At 43.2% G+C, this 27,999-nt stretch overlaps 1 protein-coding gene across 3 annotated transcripts in view; it reads left to right on the top strand.

Annotated features, from left to right (window-relative positions):
• The window catches only part of PDE8A (phosphodiesterase 8A), a 271,484-nt gene that overhangs the window by 162,907 nt on the left and 80,578 nt on the right, over window positions 1-27,999 (top strand). For all 3 annotated transcript variants that reach the window (XM_083183993.1, XM_083183991.1, XM_083183992.1), the window contains exons 2-3: window positions 2,396-2,452; window positions 9,373-9,563. In XM_083183993.1, the coding sequence (XP_083040119.1) occupies window positions 2,396-2,452; window positions 9,373-9,563 (248 nt within the window). The remainder of the gene's footprint in view (window positions 1-2,395; window positions 2,453-9,372; window positions 9,564-27,999) is intronic.

The following is a 27,999-nucleotide window of genomic DNA, read 5'->3' on the forward strand; positions in this document are numbered from 1 at the left end:
ACTAGTGCTTAGCACAGACCACTCAAGGTTATTGATACCAGGTATATTCTGCAGCCGCTTCTAGGTACCAGCTAGGGGACTCGTGCTGTGCTGCTGAGTGCCTACAGGTCAGTAGCCTGAGATGGTCAAATAAGGTGGCACAGCAAAGAGCAGATACCAGCATAAACTAAAATAGGACATAGAATTGATTGGAAAACACTGGCAGGCAAACAGCAAGACGAGCCCAGACCAGGGCAAGAGACAGATTTGGAGCTTGAGCACAGAACTCCACAGTCGGCTGTACAATGTGCTTTTAACGCCAGTGAGACTGTATTTAAAACAGAGTTTGGTGTATTGTATCTAAAAGAGACCTCTAGATAAAAATAAATAACCTATTGCTTTCCCCCAATACTAGTGCATATTCTTCATACTTGCCTACTTTTGAAAACTAGTTTCAGGGAGATTATAGTTGGTAGTAGAATTTTGCAAAGCGCCACATTGAGGGGGCTTGTCATGCTCCTCCAAAAGGACGTGTCTAGTATCATATATGAAGAGATTGTGAAAAGAGATTGTGAACGAGGCACCTAGAATCGTGGGTGTGTACTGCTACATCTGAGAGGAATCTTGTAAAATGACTTATATCCAATTGTAGATGAGCCCCAAAGCAGTTAGTAAGAGATACTATACTTGGTAAAGTGCTGGGAAATGGTGCTGAGGATTCAATGTAAATGTATCTGTCTCTCATTCCTTTTTCCCAAAAAATGCAACCGTGAAATGAGGGAGATTGCTAGACTAATGAGGGTGCCATAATAATGCTGTTATTTCAGGGAGTCTCCTGCAGAATGCAGGAGGTTAGCCGCTATGATATTCTTTTATTATTCTATGTATTATAATAGAGAAGAGATCCCACACGGAGTTAAGAAGAAGCACACAGTAAGCAACGGTAGATCATGTTAGGGAATTGTTAACCTGGCAAGAAGCATATCAAATATATAGATAGCTGATCATGTCAGATAATGCATATATACATAAGCTTGCCTTCCCATACTGTAATGTAACCGTATCTGCAGAACACATGCACCAAACACTAGTGTGTCTGGACAAGAATGCGATAGGTGGCAGATCGGGATACGGTCATTTAGTCTGCAGTATGTTGGTCGACAAGCATTGGGTCATCATGGGGATATTTCGACAGGTCATTAGGTCGACACAAGCATTAGGTCGACATTGTCTAGGTCAACAGTCAAAAGGTCAACATGGGGTTTTTCACAGTTTTTTTAGCCGACATGTGCCAACAGGCAGCATTTCATGCCCTACCATCCACTAGGGCATGGTGGGAGAATAAAATAGCGTGCCGAGTGCTGCACTTTAAACATATTTACAATAAACTCGGGTTGATGTATCAAGCAGTGAATAGAGTTTACAAATGAACCAGTGGAGAAGTTGCCTGTAGCAACCAATCCACTTTGAGAAAACATTTATCTAGTGAATCCTATAAAATGATAGGTAGCTGTTGACTGACTTCTGTTGCTACGGGCAACCAATCAGATACTATTATCTTCTAGAAGGTGCTCAATAAATAAGAATTAGATACTGATTGGTTGCACAGAGAAACATCCCATGTGAAATAGAACTCCCATCTTGGAAAATATCCCACTAAGTGTGTGATTACGGGGCTTAATAATAACTTGTGAGCCCCATTATTTCATTCTTTCAGATTGTATTTTCTCTCTGTTCCTATACATCTCCAGTAACCATCAGAGTTATCCTTATGTACTATAACACTAGCTGCTTGTTGTTCATTACAAGACCCTGGTTCCATTATAGTGAACTGTCAGCTCGCCTGCCATTTATATATCAGAACAAGGTTGCTGAATTTAAAGTACTTTCCACAATCCTTTTAGAGCAGGGCTGGGCAACACCGGCCCTCCAGATGTTAGTGAACTACACATCCCAGGATGCTTTGCATTAGTTTTGCTATGTGGCCATGCTGAAACTGATGCAAGGCATGCTGGGATGTGTAGTTAACTAACATCTGGAGGGCCGGTGTTGCCCAGCCCTGTTTTAGAGGAAGGTTATTAGGATACACTTTAATGAGATACATGTATGGTATTTTGTTAGGAAATTAATTTACCGTTTATTCAAACTAGCGCTAAATGATATCATTTAAAAAAAATTTAGATAGATATAAGGATACACGGAGAACAAACCAGCAGCAGCAGCTGGTGACAGTGGCTTCTAAATGGCGACTTCCAGTCACTGCTCAGTGTTTACTCAAAATGTGTCTTTGGTTTGTACATGCACAGAGCATTCTACTATTTGCCTCTGCATGATTTTTTTTTATTGTATTTGGCATTATAGGTTTATACGGCTTTATAATATAAAATATATTGTTGTTTGTTTGTTTTTCTCATAGGCAGCTGTAACAGAAGTGCAGTTTGGTCCAATGAGACTCCTCCAAGATCAACTTCAGGTACAATAATGTGACTTTAGTAACAGTTTTGTTTACTGGAAGTCTTATCTGCATTTATGATGACCAGACCTAGCTCCGTAAGTGGTACAAGGGGCATGTCTGGCTTTACAGCCAGGGGTTCATAAAGATGAAAAACGATGGGATGGAAACCAAACTCTGCCTTTTAAAGCTCATGCTGACTCCAAATGCAATTCCGGTGTTAAAATGGCGACCATGAGCCCTACCCACCCCTTTATCTCATTTATCAAATCTTATTTTTGCTGTGCTCCAAAAAGCCTGATTCAGACCTGATCACAGCTCTGCAAATTTTCAGATGACTGCGAGTAGATATCTGACGCCCAGACAGAAAGAAAACCCGCCCTGTATAAACTGGTGAGAGAATTGTGAATGGATCACTATTCGCAATCCAATCACAAATCCATAAGCAATTCCTGAACCATCAAAGGATTTTCCCAGTCTGCAAATGTAATGGGCCCCATACATCAGCAATCACAATTTATGGATTTCCAGATACAGGGATTTATTGGCCAGATAAATGGATTTTACAATCTATCTGACTTTGCCCACACATTACAGATTTACTTCAGTGATCGGCAGATTTTTCCATCTAAAGATTGCATCTTCATATCTGGAAATTGCCCAATCGATTGTCATTTCAGCTGTTCATAATGTAAATAGATGAAGACGAATTGTGAATGCCCACAAACATAAAAAAGATCCGCAGATAATACCAGATTATTAAGCATGTTTAAAAATCTGATTAAGCAATCGATTGGCGATTTTGATTGGGATTGCCAAAAGGGGGAGCTCACACATCTAAAATTTATTGTGGCAATCATCTCCATATCTGAAAATTGTCACAATTAATTGCTGATGTATGGGGCCCTTAAGTCTGGCCCCTCCACAGCTCTGCGACAGATACAGGCTGATCAAGGCAAGCGCTGACATCACAGACCCTTCATTGAAATGCTTGGGCACCCATAAGTTTTTTTGGACACACCCGGAAAACGGCAAGTAACCACCCCCAAACACTGACTTCTAGTCAGTCAAGCTCCAGCCTGCTAAGCATTTACAAGCCATACACAACTGCTGTGGTTACTTGGGCCCCGCACATACGCGATGCGTACGGTACACGTACACAGTCATTCCATAATCACTCACTCTGAGATTTCAAGCCCTAAACATGTTGTTGCATCAGAGCTCTGGCATGTGTAGCATGTCTTGCCCATTTATATTATTATACATCAGTGTTACTCTGGCTGCATGTATACATGGTTTAGATTGGGTGTGGGTCATAGGGTCAACAAGAGGAGTGTCGACATGCAGTAGGTCGACCACTGAAGGTCTGCATGCATGAAGGTCAACGTGAGGTTAGGTCGACAGGGTCATAAGGTGCACTAGGTCGACAATCAAAAGGTTGACATGGAGTTTTAAAAAAATTTTTTAACCTGAATGTCGACACTAAAAAAGTGCATCGAATCCCATCACATGGTTTGCTGTGCTGACCATGCTTCAGGCACACTATTTTATTATCCCACCACGCCCTAGTGGGATGGTAGGGCATGAAATAACACCTGTTGGCACATGCCGGCTCAAAAAAAAAAGTGAAAAACATGTCGACCTTTTTTGACTGCCGACCTAGCCCATGTCAACCTAATGCATGTGTCGGCCTAATGACCCTGTCAACCTAATCACATGTCGACCTTCATGCAAGTTGACCTTCATAGGTTGACTCACTGCATGTCGACGTTCCTCTTGTTGACTTAGCGACCGTATACCCGTTTAGAAAGCAGAGGTTTACTGGACAGACCATAGAGGCACTCTGACCCACCCACCTGCACTTTGTCATATATATATATATATATATATATATATATATATATATATATATATATACAGACTGCTATTTGGTTTGTTCTCCTTACTCCACCACCCCTAAAATTGAAAACTTGCCATACACTCACATGTATAGTGGCAAACATTGGGGGCACACACGCTCCTACAGTGCTTGCAGAGCTGATCCCGAACACCCAACCACCACCACATCAGATGACACGTATACAATGGATTGGCAGGACTCAGCATATTCTGCATAAATCCCCCCCTAAATATGCTGTTGCCACCTCGTAACGTTAATATAAATATTTTGTCAGAAACAGATTGTATTAGTGCATACGGCACCAGAAGCTTGCTCATACCCTGTACCCCATGAAGCAGCATGATATGCCTGTCCTGCACCATCATACGATATAATGGGGGAAATCTACTAAGATGGAGGTTCTATTTCACATGGGATGTTGCTATGGGCAACCAATCAGAATCTACTTATTTATTTAGCACCTTCTAGAAGATAATAGATGGTGATTGATTGGTTGCCCATAGCAACATCCTATGTGAAATAGAACTCCCATTTTAATAAATTTCCCCCAATGACTCCCCTTTAAGCCATTGTCCCCTTTTTCACACAGTGGGTCAGTAACCAATTAACATACCCGTATATTTTTGAATTGTGGGAGGAAACTGCTACACTGGAAGGAAACTCATGGAAGCACAGAGAGAATATACAAACTCTGCACAGTTAGGGTCATGGTGGGGATCGGATCCATGACCTCAACCTTGTGAGGCAGTAATGATAGGTGTAAAAACAATAATCTGTGGCTTACACCACTGTCCATTTTAAAGCGATGAGCATGAATGATTTATACAGTAGATGCTCTATCAGCAATGGACTAGTACTGGGAAAACATTTCCCTGGCAATATACTAAGGAACCGGTTGTTCAGTGAAAATGTCAGGAGTAAGTGGTAATGTTGCTTTACAAACTTCCACATAACCATTGCAATTAATGCACATGTTAACTGTACTTGCTGAGTATACTATACGGTATATTGCATTAAATTAAATGGTAGAACATAAACAAAAATAAGTGTGATAGAAAGTGACAAGTTCTTGGTGGAGGTTTATGTTCCTCGCTTCTGGAGTAAGATATGAGGTTGTTCTGTACAGAGAGGGGAGTAGTTGGGTGGCAGCTGATGTGGAAACAAGGTCAATAGTATAAAAATAATTACATATGGAACTATCTTGAGATCAAATTTGAATCCAGATATAACTGAAACTGAAAGTTAAATGGAAATTATAATCAGTCTAAAGGCCCATACACACTGGGCGACTTTGAGCTGATAGCTGCTCAGTTTACTTGTTTGAGCTGCTTTCAGCTCGAAAGCCGTCCAGTGTGTGCGGGGCAGCAATAAGCGGTGAGCTCTGATGCACGCTCCCGCATTATCACCAGGGGCAAACGCAGGATTTTCAGAAGGGGGTTTCCAGAGGGGCGGAGCAAAGCATGGAGATGGACACTTAGGTGACCCAGTATATGCTTTGATGTCCCGCGGGTGGTAGGGGGTATTATATCAACCGCTCAGCATGTAGGGCCTGGATCAGTAATTTCCACTAATTACCCCTTTACTGCACAGATGGTGGGAGATGAGGTGGGAGAAGGGAGCATTGGGCTGAATGAAGGGGCCCTGATACATAACTTCCGGGGTGGTAGAGGATCTTTAATACGCAGAGGAGGGGTGTATAGTGGAGTGGGCTTATTATTCATAATTTTCTGGTGGGAGGACAACTTGCTTGACTGCAGATATCACCAGTTTCCGGAAATAGATTTCTTAGATTTTAATGGAATTAAAAACTAGAGAATCCCACCTACCAAATGGTATTGGGGAGTAGGGGATCGGAGTTCAGAAGGCAGAGCAATCTGCCAACGAGTATATAAAACTACATACCAGGTGTGTGGAGCTGGAGCAGTAACCAGCTGCTGGAAGGCTGATATCTATGGTTGTGGGAACAGTAGAGACAAGCTACTAGTGTCCATCAAAAGGGGAGAGTCCCAGCTTTTGGAATATACCCTCAGAAAAACTCTGTCAGAAAGAACCTGAAAGATCTGACTGGGAAGAGCAATTAACATGCTTGGATGGGGACCACTGCTTTGAAGTCAGATATCTCCGGTTCCCAAGGTCCGATTTTAAAAATTCTTGTACTCATGGAAAGAGGGGACCCTCAGCTTTCAGCCTCAGGCCCTTAGACTCCTGGGGAAGGGGGGGTTCTGGGTACTCGGAAACCCCCCCTGCGTGCGCTACTGATCACTGACCTGGCCACTCATCTGCTGGTATTACCAGCAGATGAGCGATGGAGTGGACAGCTTTCCCTTGCGTTCTGCTTTGAAATCTCTCACAACATCCAGTGTGTACAAACTATTGCCGTGAGTTGATCACAGTGTTTTTAGGTTAGTTGTTCATGCAGCTCAATCTGAGAATATCGCCAGCGGTAGCATGCTCCTGGTTGTGGCCACGGTGTGTATGCATTTAGCGTTTGTCCAGGGGTTTTCACCTAGTTTAATGCAGTGATCAGGGAACAGGGGTAAATTACCCCAAATGGAGTAAAAATTAAATTTCTGGGGGTAAGGGTCAGTCGCGCTGCCGAGAAACAGCCAGGCATGCATTATTTATTTATTTATTTATTTATTTATTAACAGTTTCTTATATACTGCAGCATATTCCGTTGCACTTTACAAAAGGAGACAGTGATACAACAAACAGGGTATTTACAGACAGTCAAAAGGTAGGAGGGCCCTGCTCTCAAGCTTACAATATATAGGATATGTATTTATATGCATGCCTGGCTGTGTCTAGGCAGCACGACAATCCATTACCCCCAGGAATTTCATTTAATTTCATATAGAATCTATATAAAGATTCTTTATGCATGCTCGGCTGTGTGTGTTACAGTAAATGTAGTGTACAAGGACCTGACACAGTGCAGTGTGTCAGACCTTTGTGTATAACATGCTTCCATGTGTGATGCCCCAGGCCCCGCCTCCAAGTCCGCCCGCTTCTTCAGTATAGTCGACTAGTTGCTGCGCCATCTCGGCAGCACCCAGTCTGTACTGCCGCTGCGCACCAAGTTTATTTGCCTGGTTATAGGCTCCTGTCACGGTATACACATCTCTAGGCTATGGAAAAAAATTTGCACAGACTGTCACTATATCATCTTGACATACTGACACTAATAGTTGCCTGGATGTCACATTATCAATGGCTATACCACTCACAGCCTGGCAGCCATTGATGAGGATGATGATGATTACTATGTATGGCGGTGTGTGGTACAAATTTTGTACCACACGCAGCCATATATGGTACTCATCATCATCATCCATAGCTGCCAGGCTGTGTACCGTACTATCAGGGTATATAATCAATTTCTTGGGGTACAGTGTGTATTACAATTATATGATTTCCTTACTTTCAAATCAAGGGGGTAACCTCAGCATATCCAAATATATTATGGGGTAAAAGGTAAAAAAGTTCCCTGTCCCCTGGTCTAATGTGTATCCAGCTTCACAGTGACGTGGTTAATACATTACGTAGGATGTTTTATATCAAGCACGTGACCCTCTGTCTATATAATAATAAATCTAATACAAAGAGTTTAAGGTGTTTTAAGGTACACATTTTAGTATGTATTTTAGTTTATCTGCATGTTCTTGATGCCAATGTTATGCCAAACCATATTATAAAGCACAGATGTGCAATTCAATTCGGTACTTGTGTACTAGCATATAGCCCGAAGTGTGGCGAGAGCAGCGAGGGGATGCATCTTAATTTACATGTATTCCGCGTCCCCTCGCGAGGCTAGCTGCGCTCGTCACGCTTCGGGCTCAACTCCACGCCGACGTGGATAGTGGGGGTATGAAAAGGTCGTAGGACGCGTACCGCCGCCCCTCGCGGGCTCGCTGCGCTTGCCATGCTTCGGGTTCACGTTCATAGTGGGGGTGGCGTGGGGGTGCATTTAACATTGTAAGCCCCCATTAGGGTGCTTATACAATTTTAAATCGCATACCATTGTATATGCGATAGAATGGCATACAATGCCATACTATTCGATGGTATACAATTTAAAATTGTATAGCATCGCATCAAATACCATCGCATGCCTTATGGTCTGCGATGTGATGGGCACCGTGCTAGTACACAAGTACCTTCAATTCTTTAGATATCCAAACCCACCCAAATTTTGCGTATCTAAACCAAAACAATTCCCAGTTCAGAACTTCCCACGGTTCAAATTTGGATTTTAAATCCGAATTTCAGGTTTTGGATTACAAAAATTACATAATTTTAGCTGTTTTTTATCAATTTTTATTAACTCCAACCCCCCCCCGAGATTCAAATTTTAAATCCAACTTTCAAACAAAAAACCTTAGGCTAATTTTGCAAAAACAAGCCAAAACAAAACAAAAAAATTTGAACCAAAAAACACGACTGTTTGCCAATCTCTAGTAGGGAACAATGGTGTAGGTATAATGGTTGCACGGTTTGTATTTGTCTCCAGAATCCTGCATTACCAAGTGGCCTGATGCTGCTGAGCAGTAAAAATCACAGGGAAAATGGTGCAGAGTGCAACAGAGAAGTTCCGTAGAAACAAGGTGCTGAAGCCATGTTCTTAGAGTTCTGTGTATAAGCAGAAGCACATAAGAGCCTACTGAACTGTCATTGAGCACAGGCCCCCGCACAAAGCTTGCACGTGTGCCCTCTTCTCTCTTTTAGCTGCCTCTGGAATATATTTGCGCGCTGTCAAATGAGCTTATAATTTACAGTACTTTTTAACACACAGTGAACTTAGAAATTCAATTTCTGGGGCTTTCTGTCAAAACAAGAAAAACAAAAAAATTAAGAGTGATAACAACATGCAGTACTTACTGTTTTGTGGCTTTCTGATAAATTATTTACAAGCTGAAAATATTATTTCAGATAAATGCAATTGAAACATTTTAGTCATCCTCTTTTCCTTCTCTCTCTCTCTCTCTCTCTCTCTCTCTCTCTCTCTCTCTCTCTCTCTCTCTCTCTCATTTCTGTTAATTAGGTACTTTTAGTATTTGCCAAAGAAGATAGCCAGAGTAATGGATTCTGTAATGCGTGTGAGAAAGCAGGCTTTAAGTCTAACATTGCCAAGACACCAGAATCTGCCCTGGAAAGCTTTTTAGATAAACATCATGAAATTATCATTATCGATCATAGGCAGACACGATGTTTTGATGCAGAAGCTCTATGCAGGTAAGCTAAACTTCATTAGATCTATTTATGATTTTAAAATCTATTCTGAAAGTGGCTTATATTGTTGTCGTTTATTTATTGTTAAATATGTAGATTAGATTTCGTTATGGGAGACGTGGGATTAATGAATCATTTTTGCACATTAATAAATGTCTTCAAGTATTGCCTTATAGATCTTTATGAATTGTCTTTTTAAATTTATGATATTCACTAAATATTTATGAAAGCAGCTGGAACAAAGGAGAACATGTATTTTCGGATGTCAATGCAAGGCTATGAAGTGCTTTCCTAATAGAACATAATGTGGTCAAATGCACAATATAATCTACTGTGACAATATCCTCATATGGACAGCTATGTGAACTGTTAACAATGATTTCTGTGGACACTGTGTAGTTGGGTAGGCATAATATGATAACATTGGGGTGATGCACCTAGGTGAATGCCAGTCTGCACATGCCCAGAAAATGAGCTACTCGGGCTACGGTTAGGTGCATGCAACTCAGATGCATTGATCCTTGTGATCAAAGAGATGGAACTGGGGTGGGAAGAGGCAAAGATCATCATTATTACTACAGGTCGAGTATCCCGTATCCGAATATCCGTTATCCGAATTATTCCGAAATACGGACATTCCAGAAAGTGAAAATTTTTTTTTTTTTTGCTAAAAACTCACTGGGGACATCTGTAACAGCATCACTGGGGACATGATATGTAACTGGCACTATATATGTGCAAGACAATGATTGCTTGGCATTCAAATTCAGTGCTGAGATAGTACACACATTTTGTTTCACGTTTTGAAACCTTGTTTTTTGAACAATTAAAATATATTTGTGTGTATTTTATGTGGTAATAAAATATATTTGTGTGTATATTATGTGTTTATACAGCATACATGCAAGATACTTCAAAATACATCATTGAAATATTAAAATATTCCGAAATACGGAATAATCCGTTATCCAAAATTCTCCTGGTCCCGAGCATTTTGGATACGGGATACTCAACCTGTATTACTAGTTATTTATATAGAGCACACATATTCTACAAAGAATATTTGGCCATTCACAAGTCCCAGCCCCAGTGGAGTTTACACTCTATGTTATCTACCACCAGTACACACACAACAAGTAATGTTTGTTTGAAGCCAATTAACCTACCAGCATATTTTTGGATTGTGGGGGGGAAACTGCAGTACCTGGAGGAAACCCAGCAGCTAGAAGTAAAATGGGCCCCATCAAGTGCTGACTAATTGGGATTTTATTAACTCCAATTGCCTTTATGACATGTATACCAAACTTGGTTATACTATGCTTATCAATTTATTTAGCCCTGGGCCTAGAGCAGGACTGCCAGGCAACAAGTGACAGCTCCAGGCAACCATATGAAAACACACATGTAGACTTACATGTCCATTGTGTAGAAGACTGATGCCATTGTCCAAATTCACTGTTAGATACTTAATATAGCAGCTGTTACCTGTCTAAATACACAGTTCTATACACTACTAGTGGTCCAGTGTTCTGGGCAGGTCAGCTTTTATGAATGAGATGAGTGCTTTACATGTGCATGTGTTTGGCACATATCAGTACTCTGATGTGCCTTCTCTGTACATCTTCATATGCTGCAAAGCATCCAGGTAAACAAATCTTGGTGAAAAGAATTAGTTAGAGCAGGAGCGGATGGGTAAAATATGGGTGAATGTGCCTTTTTGTAGTTATGGGACAGCATGTTTTCTGCTGGTTTTTCATTTATTTTTGCATGAATGCATGACGCTAATGGAAAATGTGCCCTCAATGGGTAACTTAGGCCCTTATTCTGGTTGGTGCGGTAATATCCGCGTGCGTTCGGTCCGCCGATGTTTTGTGTCTGCGCATGTGCAGAGGTGTCTCTGCGCATGTGCGAGCGGGGCGTACGGCCAAATCCCGCATGAAATGTGAACACTCCGAACAGGGGGTGGAGAGGGGCGTGAAAGGCTATTTGGGCTCATTACCATATGCATACGCCCCGCGTTTCATGGGCGTTCCCATGCAAACGCTGGGCGTACGCATGGTAATGCTGCCGTGACGCACGTGTAGGGGGCGGACATATGACATCGCCGGATGTCAGCTGCCCGCCCAGATCCCTGCTTTTGCACGGAAAAATGTCCGTGTGGTCTGAGGTTGCGGGAGCTGGTGGACCATTCGGTCCTGCATTCGATGGTCTGCGACCATCGAATGATGGGGGAGGTTCCCTGAGATGGAGGAGGCGTAATCCATGAAAAATACACGTGCGGTCCGTTCGGCCAGCTTCTTACCGCGTACGGACGGAGTTGGCGATCCGTACGGAAGGCGGGGTTTCGCACGCACGGTCCTGGCCGCATATTCGGATCCGGCCGCACCGATCAGAATAAGGGCCTTAGTTTTGCTGGTTGCTATGAGGCTCTGGTGGTAGGGATCATTTGTTGACACACATATAATTTAATTATTTGTTATTTTTTTGTAGAACGTTTCATCTTTTTAATACTATGGGGATATTTACTAAGGCAAATACGCCTAAAAAATTTGTATTCGCATTACAAAATACGAATATTTTAGGCGTATTCATATTTTTGGCATTTACTATGCCAAAAAAAAACTGTACAACAATTTGTACTCGTATTCATGGCACATGCATATGCCATTGACAGAATATGAATATGAATAGGAATCACCATTCAAAAGAATGGTGATTCCTAATTTACTAAGCGATCGTATTAAAAATATTATTATTTTAGTATTCTGCTAAGTATCAGTATGGATGGGCTCTGAATGTAATAAAGGATTATTTTTCTGGTGTGTGTGTCTATTTATTAACTATTGGTACTGCTGTGGAACTAAGAGTCCCAGCAAGCCCACTAATGGGCCGCATGCTGGGACTTGTGGCTCTCAAGTCCCAGTATGCAGACCAGGCTTGCTGGGCTCATAGTTCCACAGCAGAACCCAATAGTTAATAAATAGACACACACACATTTCTCAGCCCAGTACCCACAGCCCAGGAGTAACGGGGACAGCCCCACGCTTCAGCGTGGGCAGGAAACTTCTGGAGGGGGTGACCCCTTCATTGGGGGGTCCTTACTGCCCCAGGATCGCTCAGCAGTGCTCCCCGCTTTAGTATGTCATCTTCCATTGTAGTTAGCATTTTGTGGATGATTGTAATTTCTCAGGTTATTGCCGGGTCCACCTGAGCTGGGCCTCAGTGTAAATGGCCCTCTTAGTAATAACCAAAGACCCAGCAATCCAACTCGGGAAATGTGTGTTGAACACAGTTGAGACCCATGTTAAGTTGCAGTGTTAATAGGTAACCCAGTAATCCAACCCAGGACTCGTTTACATCAATGGGAGAGCCAATACCTTCTGACCGCAGCGTCCTTTGGTTAGTCCGGTGGTTGGGACGAGGCAGGTGGATGGATGTCTGTATGCGGTGTCCATTCACTAAACTGACAGAGGCTTGGGGCAGCCTAGCAGCAGCTTTCCCAAGTGCTGGGCTTGCCCCTAGCATGATGTATGGGCTGCGGGGGTCCCAGTCAGAGGATTTCTCTGCCTTCAAGACACTGCACACGTGTAAATGTGGTGAATCCCGGATCTGACCCTGATTGAAACCATGTTCCAAATACAGGGTCGGATCTGGGATTTTGGTGTAAAAGCAATATGGATAGAACAAAGCTTAGGCTTTTATGTACCTATGCCTGTACCCTTCCTAATATGTGATATTGTGTGTGCTTAGATCTGTACTCCCCATTCCTTTGCTTCTATGCTACCATTTTCACTTCAAATTAGATGTTTCCATGGAGAATATTAAATATCGGCAACTGTAGTCCGATATTTAACAGTAATGGTATAGTTACCTCCATGTGCTGTCCATCTATGGCAGAATTGTGTGCCAATCTGGGCATATTATAAAATCTAATGATTAAGTCTTTTTTACATGTGTGTGACTTAGTTTTAACTGTTTAATTAGTGTGGCAGATTTTGTTCCCTTATGAAAACACAATCTTCTGTTAGGGATGGCCATCAATATTTCCAAATAATCAATGGGGTATACCTGAAGTGAATACAGCTGCCATCAATTGGAGATTAACCAGGTGGTTTCCTGCCACCGAAGGTGCAGAAGCACTGATGGTCGTGTTTTGTGTATTTGGTATATTTTTTTGCCAATTGTCATTACAGATTCAATGGTATCATTGATAAATACAGTGATGGCCATCCCTACCTTCTAGAACTATCCACAAGGAATAGATTAAGCTTTTTTTAAGAGTATGTGTCAGTTTAAATATTTTTATTATTAGCAAAATGACAAAACATTGCATACAGTATACCATCGGCGGGATGTAATGGCGTCCGAGTTGTCTGGAGGGGAAGAATGGCAGCCGGACTGGGATGTGTTTTTGCCTTGGGTACTTGTTTCCTAGAACGGCGCCCACGATATTGATCTTAGGCATCGCAAGGAAAAAAATCGCGTCGGTCGCATCGCATGCGGCCAAAAAAATCGCATGCGATGCGACCGACGCGATTATCGCGATTTTACATAGGGAACAATGTTAAATGGCCCAATTGACCCGATTTCACATAGGGAACAATGTTAAATGGCCCACAGACCCCAAATAGCCACCCTGAAGTGTGAACTGGCCCCCCCAATTGTTAACGCCACCCCACGATCAACGTCAACCCGAAGTGTGGCGAGCGCAGCGGTACGCGTCCTCCGACCTTTTCATACCCCCACTATCCACGTCGGCATGGAGTTGAAAATAGAAAGCGTGGCGAGCGCAGCGAGCCACCGAGCCCAAAGCGTCACGAGCACAGCGAGCCCCGCGAGGGGACGTGGATACCTTCACAGCTATACGCGTCCCCTCGCGGGCTTCACAGGTGTCCGCGTCCCCTCGCGGGGCTCGCTGCGCTCACCACACTTCGGGCTCCGTGGCTCGCTGCGTTTGCCACACTTTCTATTCTCAACTACACGCCGACGTGGATAGTGGGGGTATGAAAAGGTCGGAGGACGCGTACCGCCACCCCTCGCGGGCTCGCTGCGCTCGCCACGCTTCGGGTTGACGTTGATCGTGGGGTGGCGTTAACAATTGGGGGGGCCATTTCACACTTCAGGGTGGCTATTTGGGGTCTGTGGGCCATTTAACATTGTTCCCTATGTGAAATCGGGTCAACTGGGCCATTTAACATTGTTCCCTATGTAAAATCGGTAATCGTGTCGGTTGCATCGAATGCGATTTTTTGGGCCGCATGCGATGCGACTGACGCGATTTACATTTTACCATGCATTTCTATGTAAAATCGCGGACATCGCATCGGTCGCATCGCATGCCATAATAATGGCATGCGATGTACATGCAATGCCCGCGATGGGCGCCGTTCTAGGAAACAAGTACCTTGCCTTGTAAATAATTTGGGTACTTATGTAGTATCTGGGCGCCCGATTTAGAAATCGGGTCGGATCGGGCACATCGCATGCGACCAAATCGGATGCGATGCGATGGACCCGATTTTTCCATAGGATTCAATGTTAAAATGGTCTGAGTCCATTTTAACCCCTTCCCGACATTGCCTTTTATGTTAATTTTTTTTTTTTTTTCCTCCTTGCGTTCAAATAAGCGTAACTTTTTTAATTTTCTGGCTATATAGACACATGAGTGCTTTTTTTTTTTGCGGGACAAGTTGTACTTTGTAATGGTACCATTTACTATACCGTATAATATTCTGGGGAATCAGGAAATAATTCAATGTGGGGTAAAAAAAAAAAAAAAACGCCATTCCACAATTTTGCGCTGGTTACGGTTTTTTTGGAGTTCATAGTTCGTTTAAAATGATGGGTTATCTTTATTTTATGGGTCGTTACGATTCTGGTGATACCAAACTTATATAGTTTTCGTTATGTTTTACCACTAAAAAAAAAAATCGCAACTTTTACGGTTTTTCTAATTTGCGTTGCGTCGCCATGTTCTGCGGCTTATAACTTTTTTATTTTTCCACCTACGGACCTGGGTGAGGGCTCATTTTTTGCGGGCTGAAGTGTACTTTTTAATTAATTTAATTATGGGATATGGGCGACTTTCTGATCTCTTTTAGTTATTTTTTTTGGGGTACGCGATGCGACCAAAAAAACGTAGTTTTGGCGTTTGGAATTATTTTCCGTTTACGCCTTTAACCGTGCGGGATAACTAATGTTATATTTTAATAGATCGGACTTTTAGGAACGCGGCGATACCAAATATGTTTATTTTTTTTATTTTTTATTTATTTTTATTTGTGAAATGGGGAAAGGGGGGTGATTTGAACTTTTAATATTTTTTTATTTTTTTTTTATTTTTAAACTTATTTTTTTTTTTTTTTTTTACTTTTACTACAAGGCCCCCTAGTGTACTTGACCACTAGGGGGCGCGATCGCCTGTACTAGGTTCAGCCATAGAGCTCTATGGCTGAACGTAGTGATTTTATGCACTTCCTATTACATCCTGCCTCAGGCAGGATATGATCGGTATGCAGACATGGCCAGCACAGGGGTCTACATTAGACCCCTGGCTACCATGGCAACCGATCGGCACCCTCCGATCTCGCTGCGGGGGCCCCGATCGGCGCCGGAGGGGGGCGCCCCCCCTCCGATCAGCTATTTAAGCACTGCGGTCGCTTTGCCCGCGGTGCTTAAAGGGTTAAACGGCCACGATCGGCGAACTCGCCGCTCGTGGCCGTGAGAGCAGGGACCTGGCTGTAATATACAGCCATTACCTGCTCTCTTTCAAGCCAGCTCACTCCGTGAGCTGGCTTGATTCCCCCTCAACCGACATATGACGTAAATGTACGTCATATGTCGGGAAGGGGTTAACATAGAATTCAATGGGAAAAAGGGGTCCTTTTCATACCCCTACTATCCAAGTGGGCATGGAGTTGGATATAAACCTGTGGCGAGCGTAGCGAGCCACCGAGCCCGAAGCGTGGCGAGCGGACGGTATTCTGTGGCCCCTCGCGGGGCTCGCTACGCTCGCCACGCTTCGGGCTCGGTGGCTAGCTACACTCGCCACAGGTTTATATCCAACTCCATGCCCACTTGGATAGTAGGGGTATGAAAAGGACCCCTTTTTCCCATTGAATTCCATGTTAAAATGGACTCAGTCCATTTTAACATTGAATCCTATGGAAAAATCGGGTCATCGCATCGCATGCAATGGTCGTATGCGATGCGATATCGCATCGCATCGCATCTGATTGTATGCCTTAACTTAAGGCATACAATCAAAAAATCGGGCGCCCAGATACTACATAAGTACCATAATTTGTATTGTAAATTATTGCCACTTTAAAAAAAAAAAATCAGAGTTCGGCTGGCATCCGGCACCTCTGGCAAATTCAGACGTGGTTAAATCCTGCCAACGCTTCTTTAGCAAAAGCTACTTTTCCGTCTTTCCAAGCACAGTCCTTGCTTGGTACAAGTGCTGATAGACTGAAGTTTGGAGCTTGGACAGTTATATATAGATATATATATATATATGTAACCCTTTGAGTGCCAGCATCTCTGCAAGAGAAAAATTGGTAAAAATGTCAACATCTCTGTGAGAGATATGCAAAATATAGGCTAAAATTCCAGCGTCGCTCACATTTGTTTTATGAATTCAAGTAAAAAATGTGGTCATTTTTCCAGCTTTGGGATCACATGTGGAATCACGGATGTTGAGTAAAGGATCACTATGAAATTTGGACCCCTCTGGTTACTTTTCCTCCCAAATCTAAAACTCCAAACCAAATTACCTTATCTGTCTCACATTTTGCGTTATGTCAAAAATGCATGTTTTTCTTACAAAATTAAAACCGCTAGGTTAAATAAACATTAGATATCCCAATTTTTTTAGGTGCTTAACAAAGGCATACATTACCATCCGGAAAAAAAAATTAGCATGGTACTCTGTTCTATAGCGGAGATATAACAATCATCAAGTTGATGTTCGATTACTGTTGTAGCGCATACATAATTAACACAAGAAACCATGACATTTAAAAACTTTAACATAAGCTGAGTCCATAACTGAAGATGAGTCAACAATAACATTATTTTGTTCTTAGTATTGGAATGGGAGGGGAAGGTGCCACTGGAGAGGAGGAGGGTGGCGTATGACGTCATGACGTGTCACAAAGTCTTCTCACACGCCCAATCACAACTCCTCTTCCCCCCCCCCCCCAGCCTGCAGCCACTGAGCAGTCAGTAGCAGATGAGTGACCCGGCAGCTGCAAGATGCTTTTGTTATCACTGCCGGACAGTCATCATTGACTGACCTGGCAGAGATATCAAAAACATCTTACAGCCGCCGAATCAGTCATCTGCTACTGTCTGCACGGCGGGCAATAAAAGTTTTCCTAAGGCCCAGCCTAACCCAAAAAGTAAGTGGGTTCAAAAACACCAGGGCTTACCGGTGAATCCCCCGGTCCCCTACTGGGCCAGTATGAGGCTGTTTCCTTATGACCTACTGTACATGGTGTGTTAGTGTTGCTGTAAGAGGTATGCATTCTCTGTGTGTTTATTTATTATTTATTAACAGTTTCTTATATAGTGCAGCATATTCCGTTGCGCTTTACAAAAGGAGACAGTGATACAACAAACAGGGTATTTACAGACAGTCAAAAGGTAGTGTGTTTGCTAACACTTTAAATTATTGGTTGCTGCTGTAGTCCACTAAAGATGGACTACAAAGACCTGAAATCCTTGTTTGTTCATTTGGGGGGTATTCAATGTCAGGGGCACGGCTGTCGAGCTAGCGCGACAGCCGTGCCCCTGTCCCGTTCTCGTTTTGCTCATCTGGAGCTCGGCAGTCGGGATTTAATGTCCTGGCCGCCGAGCGGTGAGAAGGGGGCATGGCCGCGAGCTGAGGACGGAAATAGACGTGCTCCAGCCGGGAGCTCGCCTATTTCCGGCTTTTCTCGGCAGAACGAGCCCGACAGCTTGTGATGTCGGGCTCGTTCTGCGCAGAACCCCTGTTCAATGCTGTCGGGGAAGACAGCATTGAATAGGGCCCCGCAGCCATCTCCCCCGTCGAGAGATGGCTGCGGGAGCTCAAATGACATTGAATACCCCCCTTAGTCTCAAAAACATGTATGGAAAGAAGCAAATGTTAACCTACGGTTCTGCGCTCAGGCAGAAAGAAAGGGGGACATTTACTAAAGGAAATTTGTAAAAAATAGGTGTATTTGTATCCAGAAATACACTTATTTTTGACATTTACTATCTCGAAAATACGGCAATTCGTATTCGTATTGATGTACTATCAATACGAACACGAATTGCCGTATTTTCGGGATAGTAAATGTCAAAAATAAGTGTATTTCTGGATACAAATACACCGATTTTTTTACAAATTTCCTTTAGTAAATTTCCCCCAAAATCCCAAAATCTTTCAAAACTGGTACATAGACATAAAAACAAGGCTTATAACTACAAATGGCGCCAGATAAGGTGAATACTGATCACAACCAAACTATATGGTGCAGGGGTGATATACTTCCATAATATGAAGCTCCATCTGATTTTCACCTCTAATTAACAGTTTCCTCTGGTGAATGGAATGCTCCCCTATATGAAAGATAAAAAGGCTTATAATAGTGAAGCCAGTTTTTAATATACACATACACATGCAATGAACAATAAAAAATACATTTTTTGGTAATTGTACCTTTTGCATCCTGCTGTCTGGAGCACTTTTAGGATTCTTTTACTGTGTTTTTTATTGTTCATTGCATGTGTATGTGTATATTAAAAACTGGCTTCACTATTATAAGCCTTTTTATCTTTCATATAGGGGAGCATTCCATTCACCAGAGGAAACTGTTAATTAGAGGTGAAAATCAGATGGAGCTTCATATTATGGAAGTATAACATTGTATCATTTATCACCCCTGCACCATATAGTTTGGTTGTGATCAGTATTCACCTTATCTGGCGCCATTTGTAGTTATAAGCCTTTTTTTATGTCAAGAACATATATGCTTTATTGAGATGACAAATGCCCATGTCTGAAAGCGCTTCAGAAAATAGTTGAAAAACTTTTTCATGATAGTGACATGGATGATGAGGACACAATTGTTTAAAATCAGTGGGTCCACACTGACCAAAGTAAATTGATTACAATCACTGGTATTGTGGAACAATGCCATGACGTTATTTGTAGTGCTCTCGAATGGATAATGCATCTGCATACAGCAAAGTCACAGGGTGAATACCTATGCCAGTAGAAGACAACCATTTGCCCTGAAAAATAACCAATTGCAAAAACCTTTTGAACGTATGCTTCCATAAGGATGAATTCAACATTCAAGCATAATGGATTTTTTTGCCACATCTCACTTTGGGGCAGATGTATTAAGCCTTGGGAAGAGATACAGTAAACTGGAGATAAAGTGAAAGGAGATAAAGCACCAGCCAATGAACTGTGGCTGGTGCTTTATCTCCTTTCACATAATCTACAATTTATCTCTTCTCCAGGCTTAATAAATCTGCCCCCTTAAGAGTCCGTGTGACAGCATTGAAGTCTAGCCATCCACATCAGTCTGTATGCAGTGTAAATCCATCACATCTGGACGGGTGCCGGACGGGGTCCCGACAGTCGGGATCCCGACAGTCATTAACCCGATGTCGGGATCCCGACTGTTAAAACACCGACGGTTACCGACGACCGTCGGCTATTTTCCGTAAGGGGCTTTGTTGCGCTGGCCACGCTGTCTGACTCCGGCCACTCAGGATCCCGACGTCGGGATAATGACTGTCGGGATCCCGACTGTCGGTGAAACATACCACACCCCATCTGGACACCTTTGGGCCTGTATAACTGGGCAAATGGAAATTTTATATCTCGTTGAGATAAAGTTTTTCTACATGTTGCAAAATTAAATACAAGACTATAAAACCAAACTACATAGCCATCTAATAATAGAAAAGACTGTGACAGGAACACATACTCATAGATTTCGGCCTATTAGTAATGATGAGCTACACCTATATCGGTTGTCACCAGACGATATAAAGACAGCATAAAACAGAGTTAGTGTCACTATAACCACAGTCACAAACGCAGACAAAACTAATCTGTAACCTAGAACATTAATAGCAGCAGTGTACCATAACATCTGCTACATTCGGTATATTATTCAATGTAATGAGGAGGAATAAGATTTGCTGGTACACTTCATGAAACAAAACCAATGTGTGTGTAAACGTGTTGTTCCGTTTTTTTTATGTCCTCTGTGTAATGGAAGTGCCTACTATCCAAGGAAGTACTGGAAGGCAGTATATATTTACTGCTGACACTTTAAGGAAAATTACACACTGCTATAATATAAAAGGTTCCAAACAAGAAAAATAATGTGATTGTTATCTCAGTTTAAGACAGATCAAGTCATTTTGTTTGGATTTGTTGGATTCAGGAGGAAAAGTCGCCTTAGGGGTCCAGACTTCATGGTGATCCCTAAATAAGCACCCATGATACTTCTAATAAACTGGATAAAGAACCTGTCATAAGTAAATAGTTTAATAAATTGAAAAATCAATATTTGATAAACTAATTGTCAGACAGTTTTATTTGGCAGAAATAGTTGTCTTGACTAAAACATTTTTGTAAAAATCTGAGATGGGTGGTGGACCCCCGTGATTGAACTGACATGAAATGACCCCTAATGGTGAGAGTCTATTTTAGGTAAGACCAGCAAGGAGACAATGTTAATAATCAATGCGGGAGATGATGAGAGCATGGATAAGAATTTTGTAACTGTAAGATACAGTATGTTCTATTTTGGATATGTTTTTTCGATTTATGTAGCATTATTTTGAGACCGATTGAATGTGGGGAGGAAAGGACAGTTTAAGGCCCCCGTACACTTATACAAGGTATTACATGCATCCTCGCATGCAGTACTTAGGCATCTGCCCGCTGTGGAGCCGCCGGGCAAAAATACCGCCAACATCCCTCCAGCTGCAAATCCATACTCAACTCACTCACCATGGAACGATTTTCCCAGTCTGTGCAAGAGTGCGTAACTCTGGGGCCGATTCAGGATCATTCAGTGTGATCCGAATTTGTCCCCAGCCCCGAAGGTCAGGGTTTGCACATGCACATTGCTGCGCATGCGCTTCTACGAGTTACACACTCGCTGGGCCATATACGTTGCAGGGAGGGAGGGCCGGGTGGCGGACAGGGCAGGGCCTTGTGAACTCCCAGTGTTTTATGGGCGTCCCCATGAAAAGGCTGGGCATTCCCATGGCGATGCCCACCAGGGGGACAGGCAGCTGACATAACAGAAAGTCAGCACCTGCCCCCTCTTCAGCAAGTTCAGACTGACTTTTATTTCCGAAGGCAAGAGAAATCATTCGATAAATGCCGACCATCGAATGATTTCTACTGCTAACGGCCGCATGCAAAGGAATATGTACCAAGGGGATTCGGCAGCGGTGGGAGGGGGGATGGCATTTGGCCAGGCAGGCGTCTCAGCGCTTGGTAAGTAGCAATTTTCACTACTTACCCAGCCAACCAGAATCAGGCTCCCTGACCCATCCACAACTCTGTGGCAGAGACAGGCTGATCGAGGCCGGAGCTGGCATCACAGAGCCCTGAAGACGAGTGGGCCCACATGCCTTTTTCTGCCACTCCCGGAAAACAGCTGGCTACCACCCCCAGATTGGCTTTCTGTCAGTCAAGTTGCAAGGGCAGTACGGATGGTGTAATGGTTAGCATTACTGCCTCACAGCGCTGAGGTCATGGGTTTAATCCCCACCATTGGGAATATAGACTGTAAGCTCCCCAGGGGCAGGGACTGATGTGAATGTTCAAATATTCTCTGTAAAGCGCTGCGGAATCTGTGTGCGCTATATAAGAAACTGCTAATAAATAAATAAGGAGATTGCGGAAAAAATAATTTTATGCTGTTTTGCATGCACACTACAATCCGATATCTTATCATTTGCACATTGTAAAGTGTGTACCCAGCTTAACTACACATAGATCAAATGAAGGGAAATATATGAGTACTGGTGTACATATAAATGTGCAGGGAAGTTAAATATATTCTTTATCGTCTGACTCCAGTAAGCAGCAACCGTCATTGAAAATGGTTCTGTATTATAAATGTTTGGTTTGGCCAACCAATAACATTTCAGCAAAATATCTCTGATACAAACACACTTTGTTTCTTTGTATTCTATTGAATATATGAAAATGAAGTCTATTCTATATAATCCCCTTTTACTTAAATGGCAGAATCCAGCCTGAGCACTTGACTTTGCTTAGCTGTGCATAACCGCACCCTGGTAAGTGGTAAATAAGACTGCCATATGTACAAATTGCCTGTAAATGCATGCGAATGTCTATGACAGAGTGCTACAAACTGCAAGAGCCACCAAACGGACTTGCGTGCAACTCCACATTGTCCCCCGTGCAAGCTCATGCAGTGCATTTGTGATAACATGTTGCTATTAACGGGGAGCTACAGACTCAAAACCACGCTACAAAAGAGAAGTTTAAAATGCATTTCATTTCATGGTTTAGATGTGTTGTAAACCACAGCAACAATCAGCTCATTCTTTTTTATACTTGACTATAGATGTCAGATGGGTCCTTTCAACGCTAGGGTTTTCCCAGCTAGAACTTTCATATCGCTCGATCACTCCTGTGCTGACACATGTAAGTGAAGGGGAGCGATTACTGTCAGAAGACATTACAATGCAGACTCTTCAGGGCTTAATCACTGCCATGTGACTAGGAGGAGAGTTCTCCCTTCACTCCAGTCTATCAGCACGGGAGCAATCAAGCGCTATGAAATGTAGCTCTTTTTTAGCTGGAAACACACTGGCGCTGAAAGCCTGCATCTGACACCACCCTAAGAGCTTGTTTATGCAGTTCTGCTGGCAATTGTGTCACACTCCACTGCATGGTAATGCGCACTGGAATTTACTGTGCTATATAAGAAACTGTTAATTAATGAATGGCACTATCCCCAGCAAGTAGTCTACATTAGGCATGTGTTACTGCACAGATCCTTTATGGCCTCAGACACTTTAGTATGGGTAATCACTGTGGCTGGCGAGGGGGTTTTTATGGCGCGGATGACTTGTTTTCGGGGAGGATCGCCGAAAACAATCCATCCTCGCCGTTTAACCCCCGCACCAACCGCTCACCCTATTCAACATTCTGGGGGAATCCTTTCTGTCAGAGGACGGCGAGGATTCCTCAAACGGCGAGGTTTCCCCAGACGGCGAGGTTCCTGACTAATGCAGGGAGCCCGCTGCATTTAGCCACAAGCCTCGCCGTTGTGGCAGCCGCACCCGCTGTTTCCACCTCGCTGTAAAAACCCAGCGAGGTGGGACTGTTCAAAATTCACATAGGGGAATCACACCTGCCATTGAGTCCCGGACTGTAGTGTAGATAGTCCCTATCTGCATTTTGCATTGTGTTGAACAGGTTTTCTAGTAACAAAGGTGGTTCACCACAGGTGATAATAATTATACTTTAAGAGGAAAGTCCAGGAATAGCGCAATGTGTCCATCTTGAAAAGGGTTATGTTGGGAGGTATGGCTGCACAGTTCAAAACTACCCTGCTCACCGCATCCCTCCCGATCACTTTTGTGGGCACATTGATTTAGTGCAAGCAATTTGCTATGCAGCGAAGTGCTCACACATCACCGGCTGCCCCAGACTAGGTATGTGCAGCCTAGTTAAGTCAGGCACAGACCGGCCATGTTTCGGAGCAAAGTGGTTGCATGTGATGTCACACAGCCGCCGATGCCCTCTCTCCGAGCGGTCCAGATAATACAGGCAACTTCTCCAGTTTATCTTCCTCCAGGGCCTGAAACATGTATCCCATAACCTTGTGCTTTGCTTTCACTTTAAACAGGGCAGACAAAGAATGTTCCCAGAGCCTCCCTGCAGCATAGTGTACTGATTATTTATTATGTACTCCCACAGAATGCCATTATATTGGATACTAATGCTTAATTATTTATTTATTTATTTATTTATTAACAGTTTCTTATATAGCGCATACATATTTCGCAGCGCTTTACAGAGCATAGTTATTAGCAAAAACACATACCGAATTACAGCACAAGACAGTTTAGGACAAGTACATGGTTAATACGGATAGTTGCATCAGGGGACAGGACACTGAAGCAAGCATCAGGGTGGCAGAGGTTTATATATTCTAAGAAAGGCACATGAGGAGAGAGGGCCCTGCTCATGAGAGCTTAGATTCTAAAGGGGAGGGTTAGACAGACAGGGGTGACACAGAAGGGGAAGAAGTGGGCATAAACAGTAGGTTAGGATGAGAGATGGTCGGGTTTTATGAAGGAGGGTCGGAAGAGGTCAGCTTAGTCCTTGGTATTTTAAGTCTAAAAAAGAGCTTGGTCATCCAAGAGTAGACAGCAGAGAGACAGTTGGAGATATGAGTGAGGATAGAGGGAGAGAGATCAGGAAAGGAGCGGTAGATTTCAGTGTTATCAGCATAGATGTGATAGTGGAAGCCGAGTGAGCAAATAAGCTCACCCAGAGAGGACGTATAGAGATAGAGAAGAGGGCCAAGAATAAAATGATGGGGGACACCTAAAATCAATGGAAGAGCAGGAGAGGTGAGGTCATTAGAGGTACAGCTGGTCATTTTCAAAACTGACAGTGCAAATACAAGCATTAACAGTGATAGTAAAAGTTGTTTGCAGATGTAAAAATTATATTATGGTTGAGTAGCCAGATTAAGCAGCCAGGAGTAGAATGTTGTGAGAATAAATTGAACTCACTCAAAGCAGTCTTTGGTTTTCTCAGTTGTTGCTTCTGTCCTTCTGTTTCACTTCAGTGTAACGCCAGTATAACGCCACAGTTGTATTTAAATTATGCTGCACTTTAAAAATGATGCACTCAAAACTATTATGCACACAGCCTATTCGGCCACAGCCTATGTAATGATCTTTAAATGCATCTACACTCATTAATTGGACTTTCCCCACCCAATCCCAACCCCCCTACTACAATGAATGGTAATAAAAGGGGCTTACATAAACATCCATGCATTCCATGATAGCATGTGTCATGCATACCACTTTCACATCGCAGACACGGTTTAAAAACCGGTATTTTAAAACGGTAATTAAAACGGGTCAGAGCCTTAACAGTGACCCAGATTACCGTTTTAAATACCGGTTAAGTGTCATTCACATAGCACTTGAAACGTTTCATCCAGAACACATTTCAAGTGCTATGTGAGAGCCACTGTGGGTTGTGTCGGGGGGGGGGGGGTGGCGGCGCCACCGCAGAGATCACCCGGAGCAGGTGCAGCCTCCTAAAGGGGCCAGGGGCTGCAGTGCTCTCCTTCCTCCGGCCGGCCCTTTCTCCAGGTGTCCGGGTGTTGCCGCGTCCCCCGTGCCCAGCTTGGCGCTCGCCTCACCTTCCTCCTTTAGGGGGTCACTGTGTCTCTGGCGCCCGGCTTGGCACTCGCCTCAGCAGCCTTCCTCCTTCCTCTTGCCGGGTGCTGCTGCTTCCCCGGCGCCTGGCTTGGCGCTCACCTCAGCAGACTTCCTTCTTCCTCTGGCCGGGTATCGCTGCGTCTCCGGCAACTGGCTTGGTGCTCCCCTCAGCAGCCTGCCTTCTTCCTCCGGCCGGTTGTCACCCTGTCCCCAGTGCTCGCCTCAGCATCCTCCTCCATCAGCTCCCCTCCGCCACGCCGCATGCTGCTCCAGAGGCATGCGATCATCCTAGCCCCATGGAGATGACAGGCTGTCGGACGGGCTGGGCTGGCTGGCGGGCGGGAGCTCCGGCGTACCGATCGCCGGAGCACAGGTACAGGGGGGGGGACAACGACTGGGGGGACAGAAGCTGGTCACGGGGGTGTCCCGTAGAGGTGCTGCGCCAGTGGTGCACACCTGGACACCACTGGCGCGCACCTATTGTATAGCAGTGGTATGCCCGGAGATTTTGTGTAACGGGTTCTAGTGTGATTGTGTGTCCTGTGTGACATATAGGAGGGGAGGGGGCGCCACAAATTGTGCTTGTGCTTGTGTTGTTTGCCTGAAATACCGTTTCAGACAAACTGTACACATTCACATTGCACAAAAAACGGCAAGGAACCGTGTAGGACTCTGCTTTTTACACGGTTCGAAATGCCAGTTAACTTGAAACGGTAAATTGGCTGTGGTGCATTCACAGTGCAGGCTTAAACGTTTTAAAAAGGGAAAAAAACGGCAATATACCGTTTTAAAAGTGCGATGTGAAAGGGGTATAAGAGTTATAAGATATTCCTCCCTTAACATAGGCAACAGATTTGCTTTTTAACTTGCAAAATTAAGTTTGTCAAAAACACATTTCTGATATCTAAAGCAGTGTGCAGAATGATCAATTACCAAAGCATTTAAATACATCCAGCACCTGAGGTGTAATAATCTGCAGCCCAGCCAGACCAAGTATGTAGAATGCTGGTTACCTATGACAATATCAAATCAATCTAGGACAGAGGGTAGAATCATCTGCAGCCCAGCCAGACCAAGTATGTAGAATGCTGGTTATGAACACTGGCAGCATCAAACACATACACAAAACAAAATACATACTTGTTACTGTGTATATGTATACATGCATATTTGCTTACAGTGTTTATGAAGCTTATCCCAGATCTTAACGTTGAGACATGGATTCCTGGAGGCATAAAAACCTTAGAAAACCTGATAGGGGAATATGGAGTAAGTTGGATAAAATAAATATCAGGAGAAGTTGGATAAATAAATATCAAATAAGAGAAGGTGATTTAAAACAACTGTCAAACAATGTAATTAACAGAATAAGAGGAGGATGTCAGACTGGGGGAATCACCTTTTGGTATAAAAATCTTATAAGCAACAATATGGGGGAAAAAAATGAAGGGGCAGGGTTAAATGGGAGAGGGATCTAGACCTGCAGATAGATGAAGGACAGTGGGAAAATACTTTTCCATAATACGTAAGATGACTAAACCCATATCACACATAGAAAGATATATGAAATTAGTGCATAGAGTTTTTATACTCCAGATAAAATAAATAAAATCTGCCCAACACAGATAAATGTCTGCTGGAGATGCGGGGAAAGGAATGCAAATTTAATGCATATATTCTGGACTTGTAACAAATTAAGAGAAGTTTGGAGTGGGGTAGGAAGATTGATATCACAGGTGGTAGGAGAAGTAGATTTGACCCCCCAGAAGGTATTACTCCATGTTAGCCCAAAGGATATAAAGCAAACAAATTTATATTTTCTAAATCAAGTTTTCATAGCAACAAAACGGCGATAGCTCAGTATTGGAGACAACAGCAAATCCCCCCTACTGCTCCGATAATAAATAAAATAAATTATGCCTACAGAATGGAGACAAACCATGGTATAGAAAATATTAAACTACTTCAAAAATGGGAGGTTTGGAAA

The sequence above is a fragment of the Crinia signifera genome, chromosome 4, assembly GCF_055691185.1.
Source record: "Crinia signifera chromosome 4, ASM5569118v1, whole genome shotgun sequence".
Classification (NCBI taxonomy): Eukaryota; Metazoa; Chordata; class Amphibia; order Anura; family Myobatrachidae; genus Crinia; species Crinia signifera.